Raw genomic sequence first — 7,965 nt, forward strand, 5'->3', positions numbered from 1 at the left:
AAGAATAGGTAGAATCCTATGGTATGTGTTTGTGAATTAAAAAAATAATATGGAATTGTATGCTAATGATAGGTAGAATCTTATTGTTTAGTAGTATGATATGACGATAAGCTGATATCTACCATTATGATTAGTAGTGAGTATTGTAGATGATCTAAGGACAGTTCCAATAGTTAAATTATATCACAACTTAAAATAATTGACAACTCATCATTCTATAAAAATTAAGCTCTAATAAAATGATTTCTCCAATGGTAAACTCTTTCAATATATTTTTTTAATTTAATTAAATTATCCTCATTTATCTAAAGTATTCTATAAAAAAATCATATCATTTAATTAATCATTTTCAAACATACATCATACCTAAAATGTCACAACAAATGAAAATATCTATATAATCATTATGAAATTTATATTTTATAAATAAAATATTTAATAAATATAATTAATTAGTAAAGAAATAACAATAAATTAAAACTAAAATATAGTTACGGGGATGAAATGATATAACTAAAGAAAGAGGATTTAGATGTACTATATTGATCATTGAATATATATATTAATTAAGTATATTTATTTCAATGATAATAAATGCTCAAAATAAATAAATAAAAACTAACAGCAAGCTTTAAAAAGACTCTAATAAAATACTTTAACATTAAAAGCTTAAAACAGAAACATCTTGTACCCACATTTCTAGAAGAGTCAAAACTCAAAACTACGAGGTTTTTCCTAATGGTAGAATCAGTCCCTGCACGTATGCAATACTTGCAAACTGTACGCTTTTTAACCAATTTTACCTACAAAAACTTTATCATTGTGTGTTTTATGCATTATATATATATATATATATATATATATATATATATATATATATATATATATATATATATATATATATATATATATATATATATTGTCATATTCAATATATGGTTTTTAAAGATAAATGTTCATTACAACGCCATTTATAATACTTATGCAATACTTACAAATTGTACACCAGAATTAAATTTTAACCAATTTTACCTACAAAAACTTTATCATTATATGTTTTATGCATTATATTGATATTTTTTGTCATATTCAATATATAGTTTTTAAAGATAAATGTTCATTACAACGCCATGTATATTATAACGATCTTTAACATTGATTTATATGCTTTAAATTGGGTTTACTATGTATTCTTGACGTTTCTTAGCTTAGACTTTAGACGATAATCCACCGTTCCAAAATAATAATAATAATAATAATAATAATAATAATCTTTTTTATATGCAAAGACGGTAGCAAAAATGATAATTGGTCAATGAGGACCATGACCTAAATAACTAAATCCAAGTTTTAAAGCATTTTAATTTTTTTATTTTATTTTTAAATTAAACCGTTTGGCTCATTTATAAGAGGCTTTGCAAATTTTGGCCCACCCCATGAAATCTCAATTACAATTTTACAAACCCAATCCAAGTTTTTCATTAATTCTAACTTTCTAAGCATTTTTTAAGCCAACGTGATGCAACTCCACCACAAAATAATTTCAATTACAAACAATATATGCACCAAAAACTATCAATTAAATTCTCATTTGTCTTATCAAGGATAAAAAAGCTTTGCAAATAAGAGTTCGTTCCATGTATCCTGAAGACCAGGTAAACACCAATGCACACAATCTGCATAGCTAATTGGATTAGCTATTTGTTGGGGTGTCAAAGGGCTCCATTGCTTCTTATAGATTGAGGTGTGGGCATCTTTTCGGTAAAGTGAGAGTTGTGTGATGTTTAAAAATGTTATCGGAAACTTTGATTTCCCAAACACATCTCCTATTACATTCATTATACTTTTCCTACAATCTGATCCCCAGTAACTTGGATCTGTAATCATTTCTGTTTGGTTGTAACAATTTCCATTTGGCTCTGCTCCCCAATCACCGCTCCTATACATAGAACAAAAATAATAAATAAATAAGTGAGCTTAAAATCATCCTCGTTTTCTCCACATTAAAAGTGACATGAAAGAACTACATTTATGAAACTAGATATAAAATAATAATTGTGTGGGCTTTGTTTCTATAAAAAAATAAAAGGAGAACAAGCTCCAGGTGAAAGCAACCTTATTAAGAATAGCCAATCTGCCAAATGAAAGCATAAAAGGGGTTGTTGAACCTCTTTTATAGAATTTCGCATCTCAACTTGTAGGTTTTCATCTTAAGCATAAAAACATAGATATATGTTCATATCATATAAAATATGTATTGTTAATCCAAAATGATAAATCAAAATCATTAACACTTATTTGGGTATTTACATTTCAAAGATTGGCTTAACTTTTTATGTTAAAAAGGCAATATAATTAACTCACTTTTGATGAGAAGGAGACATGCTTGTGAAGAAGAGCCTTGTATTGTTGGGATCCATATTCTTCCTTACCCATCTCAACATACTTTTCATTCCCATTTTATAAGCATCCTCCGTAGACACTGCTACTATCTCTTTCACTTCATCATCAAACGATCCTTGCCTGCAAATTTTCATAAAAAATTAATTAACCCTTAAATCGACCATAAATGTTCATATATATATATAATGATATCTAATAAATAATTAATTAGGTTTAAGTGAGTGTAGAAAATTAAAGATTACAAGATGTTGAAGTGAAGGCCAGTCATCCACCAAAGGTAAGTATTGAAGACCATAATATCAACCCCTTTCCAATGTTTTCCATGCTTGTTAATAGAACCTCTTCGTACAACTCTATCAGAGACACGATGTATGATGGCATCATCGGAGTTTGATTCAAGCAAAAAGGGAGCCCAATAGAATTCAATTGTCGCATTGTAATCCTACAATATATAACAAATTAATAATCATCATCAAGATTCAAGGAATTGAAATGAATTCAATTAATTGTCGATTTTTGTTTATAATTAGTGGAAAATGTTACGTACCTTGGCAGTGAAAACTGTTAGAGAACCAATAGTTTCCATGGATTTAGCATTATCCGGGATGAGTGAATGTAGAAGACACACCATTGATACATATTGTCCTCTGTTTAAGGAATCTCCAACAAACATCATCCTCTTATTTCTTAATGTCTCTAGCATCAATGATGCATTGAAGCTGCATGTGTCATTAATCATCACATAAATAAAATGTACGCAACGATTTAACCTGATATATATAAGTTTCTTGCAAGTTAACTGTTATACTTATTAGAACCTTATATGATAATATTTTTCGCTCAAACTCGAATCAAACTTAATTTGGTGATGGGTACACGTTGTTCATATGAATATTTCTGAATAATTCAAGCTATATACTTGAACTTGGTTTAAAGTCAATATTTTTGAGCTTGATTTTTTTCTGGACACGTTGAGCTATCAAATCAATTTTAAGTAACATTAACGTAATTATATTGTCAATCTCGAGGATTGATCTCATTTACAGATTTAAGGACCTAAAAAAATATGGTCAACGATCACACTAATAATGTTTAAGATATGGTCAATGAGCACAAATATATATATATATATATATATATATATATATATATATATATATATATATATATATATATATATATATATATATATATATATATATATATATATATATAATACAAACTAACACACAAATAACGTTTATAATATTAATTTCATTGGAAAACTAATAAATAAAACATTACCTTGGAAGAGAACAACCATGGGGTTGCCACCTCCAGAATTGATAATCCCGGTCCGGCCGGCCATGCTCCTGACATGTGAGCTGCGGCTGAATGTAGGGACACTCCGATTCTTGATACAATGGCCGGTTCAACGGATCCCACACCCACTTCCCGCTAAATACATCACATCCCTTCTCCGTCTCCCCAATGGAAAACGGCAATTTCTTGTAATAATTCTCTAATTATCATCAAATTAACCAAACAATTTAAATATATTTAAAGTATATAAGCTTTCTTAAGGGGCTGTTTGATAATTAACCTCTGTTATTTCTGTGTGATTGAAGAATCCTACATTCTTTTAACCATTAAAAGGTTGGAATCATTCGACATTGAATGGTTCAGATTTATCAAACAACCCCTGCATAATTCATTTGCGTAACTTACCGGTGGTGTAAGGTGGTGGTGGTGGTGGGTTTGGACTGATATCAAGATCAAGTTGTCCGAGGATGCAACCGAGGTCTTGACCGTATAAGAAGGTGACAAAGATGATGAAAGCTACAAATGTAAAAAGGTATGGAGATAGTCGACCTTTTCTTGTAAGAACAGAGGTTGAGATTGAAGAAGAAGATGAAGAAGAAGTTGGAGGTGGCTTCATACCGTTTTTGTTATATAACAGAATGTATGTAATCTCTAAACTTTTTCTTGGTTGATATTTGGTATAGTGAACATATGTGTGTTTATATTATGATGCATCATGCAGGCTTCAATAATATAACCTAATCTTTTTTTATATATGATAATTACGAATTATGCTTTGAGTTTAGGTTTTGTTTAATAAACATGTTTAGGTAGAATTTCAACTTTTTGTTGTATTTGTGAATAAATATTGTAGGACCCACAAATATTTATAGTTTTAATTATCTATATAAAAATTATTTAGATTTTTTTTTTCTTTTTATAAAATAACGGTATAAAAAGATGATAGGTTTATTTGTTAACTAATTTGGATGATCGTATAGATTCGCTAATACAGGTAGTAAAACTAGTAAATCGAGTAATTTTGCTAATAAACAGTCAAAAGAAACCGGTTTCAAATCTATTTTTTGTTTTATAAAGTAGGGAAATAAATTAAAATTCAACGAAATTTTCAAACCGTTCAAAAAACATCAATTATGTTTTGTCTGTTCAAGAAAGCTAGGAACTTAACCTTTTGTATAAAAAGTTCAACTAACTTATACTTCTCATTTAGGGTCAACCATCTAACGAAAATCAACGAATGTCATGACTTATGACGTGTAATTAAATATCGGAAAATGGTTTGTAAAACCAACGAAGTTTCAAAACCGTTCATAAAACCTCAATCATGTTTTGTTTGTTGAAAAAAGATGATTGAGGGTTTTTGAACGGTTTTGAAACTTCTTTGGTCTTACAAGTCATTTTCTGATATTTAATTATACGTCATAAGCCATGTAATTCATTGATTTTAATTAGCCAGTTGAACCTCAATGAGAAGTGAACGAAAGTGTAAGTTAGTCAGCTTTTTTTAGACAAAATGTTAGTTCGTTGAGTTTCTTAAACATACTAAACATAATTGGGTTTTTTGAACGATTTAAAAACTTCGATAGGCTTTTAAGTCATTTTCCCGATAAAGAAATAATTCTTTGATATAATTATATAAATAATGCTAGTACAAAAATTTCCAATGACTAATTATATTTTATTATTCTAATCATAGTTAGTTTATTTATACAGATGAAAATTTTGATAACTTGGTATCTTGTTTTAAAAAACAACTTAATGCATGTAGGCGCTTATATATAAAGCAGAATATATATATATATATATATATATATATATATATATATATATATATATATATATATATATATATATATATATATCATTTGAGATCACCTATATTTTGTGTGACCGTGAAATGCATTTTTTTTTATTATTTTTTAATTTTTTTAATTAATTCAAGTTCCGAAAAAATGTACAGTTGCATTTTAAAATTATTTTTTAGAATATGTACAGTGTAATATTCTATTAGAATATTTCACGTATTTTAAAAAAAAATGATATGTTTTTTTTTTTAGTTAATTCAAGTTCTGAAAATAATATTTAAAAAAAGAATTTTTAGATTTTTCCATTTATTTTGCATTTTAAAACTATTTTTTACAATATGTCAGTGTAATATTCTATTAGAATATTTCACGTATTAAAAAAAAAAAAAAAAAACGGGATTTTTCTTATATTTTTTTAGTTAATTCAAGTTCCGAAAATAATATTTAAAAAAAGAATTTTTGAATTTTTATAATTTATTTTGCATTTTAAAATTATTTATAGATTTGGTCTCACGGTATCACAAAATTAGAATGGTCTCAAATGAACCTGAACATATATATATATATATATATATATATATATATATATATATATATATATATATATATATATATATATATATATATATATATATAACAATTTAAGGAATGACCTTACGTCTTAGCATCTAGATGTATTAAGTAGTTTATTTTTTTCAAGAAAGTTTTGAGATTCTCGAAAAACATTGAGTTTTTAAATTATATATATATATGTTCAGGTTCATTTGAAATCATTCTAATTTTGTGAGACCGTGAAATCAAATCTAAAAATAATTTTAAAATGCAAAATAAATGGAAAAATCCAAAAATTCTTTTTTTAAATATTATTTTCGGAACTTCAATTAATTTAAAAAAAAATCTTGTTTCTTTTTTTCTTTAAAATACGTGAAATTTTCTAAATAGAATATTACACTGACATATTCTAAAAAATAATTTTAAAATGCAAAATAAATGGAAAAATCTAAAAAAAAAATTTTAAATATTATTTTCGGAACTTGAATTAACTAAAAAAATCTATTTTTTTTGAAAAATACGTGAAATATTCTAAATAGAATATTACACTGTACATATTCTAAAAATAATTTTAAAATGCAAAATAAATGGAAAAATCAAAAAATTCTTTTTTTAAATATTATTTTCGGAACTTGAATTAACTAAAAAAAATTTTAAAAAAAAATAAAATAAAAAAAATGTGTCTCACGGTCTCACAAAATTAGGCCGTCTCACATGAATCTAACCATATATATATATATATATATATATATATTAAAATTGTTGCGAGTGGACTAAACATTTTTTGTTAAATTTTTATTAAACCTTTTGGTGTCAACTTAAATTTTAAAATTATAGTAAAATAAGTTGGTTTTAATAACTAATTAATTAATTGTATTAGTTGAATAATTTTTTCATGATGATCCCAGCTTGTTTGTCACACACAATGAATGGTGAATGAACCAATGCATCCCTCCTCTAATTGTTTTATTATTCTATTTCTTACTTTGAAAAAGTAACATTATTTCAAATTTCGATCTTCAGATTGCCCTTTTATTCCTAAAATTTACAAACGCAGAAAAGGATGCTTAAATCGTTTTAACTCAATCGAAAGTTAAAGTTTGACCATTGTATTATGAAAGTTAATTATTTGAACACTTTACCTAATATTTGGATTATCTTTTTGTTCACTAACCACGGTCTGCTGTTTTAGAAAAATATAGAAATTGATTAGATATATCCAAAATTAATATTCATATTTAGTCAGAAAATAAAAACAACGAGCAAAATGTGATTGAAACTTAATAACTGAATAATAAATTAACAATAAAAGTATCAATAATTAAATGGAGAAGATATAATAAAAACCAAATAAATGTTTTTTTTTTTGCTGGGAGTATTAATGTAAGCAAGTTAAAGAAACATAGATGGAGGGTAAAGTTTATGGTTGAATGGGAAGAGCTATCATGGAATCTTGGCTTGTAAGCTAAGGTTTGTTTGTGGAGGATGATCAATCATTTTCTATCTTTTTTTTATCAACTTATCATTACTAATTAATATGCCACTTCAAGATTAAAATTAATAAAACCATAATTATGTTTTAGTGCATGCGATGCAGTTTTTTACAAGATTACTGTTTTAAATTTACAACAGCTATTTTTCGAAAAAATAAATAAAATAATAAGCCATGTTGTGAGTTTTGAGTTATTTAAATGGTTGTAAGTTGATACGTTATATTTTTAAAGGCTATATATTGTCGGTAATTAAAAGTCAACAGAAAATATAAAAATTCAGGAATTATTATATAAAAACTAATTTAGAAATGAGTGAAGTATTGCTTGTAACAGTTTTATAATTATCATGAACTCAAATATGTTTAAACATATCATTTTGGATGATTTGCTAATTGCTATATTAGTTTGTG

General features: G+C 26.0%; 1 protein-coding gene across 1 annotated transcript; it reads right to left on the bottom strand.

Moving 5' to 3' along the window:
* Positions 1-1,399: 1,399 nt before the first annotated feature.
* Positions 1,400-4,441, bottom strand: LOC145012523 (protein trichome birefringence-like 33). Its single transcript, XM_078971325.1, has 6 exons — positions 4,111-4,441; positions 3,688-3,904; positions 2,951-3,122; positions 2,646-2,845; positions 2,365-2,523; positions 1,400-1,939 (listed from the first exon to the last, which is right to left on the bottom strand). The coding sequence occupies exons 1-6, from the start codon at positions 4,319-4,321 to the stop codon at positions 1,600-1,602; spliced, it is 1,299 nt and encodes a 432-aa protein (XP_078827451.1). The 5' UTR covers positions 4,322-4,441; the 3' UTR covers positions 1,400-1,599.
* Between the last annotated feature and the right edge of the window lie 3,524 nt (positions 4,442-7,965).

This window comes from Lactuca saligna, chromosome 8 (genome assembly GCF_052625555.1).
Source record: "Lactuca saligna cultivar CGN05327 chromosome 8, ASM5262555v1, whole genome shotgun sequence".
In the NCBI taxonomy this organism is placed as follows: domain Eukaryota; kingdom Viridiplantae; phylum Streptophyta; class Magnoliopsida; order Asterales; family Asteraceae; genus Lactuca; species Lactuca saligna.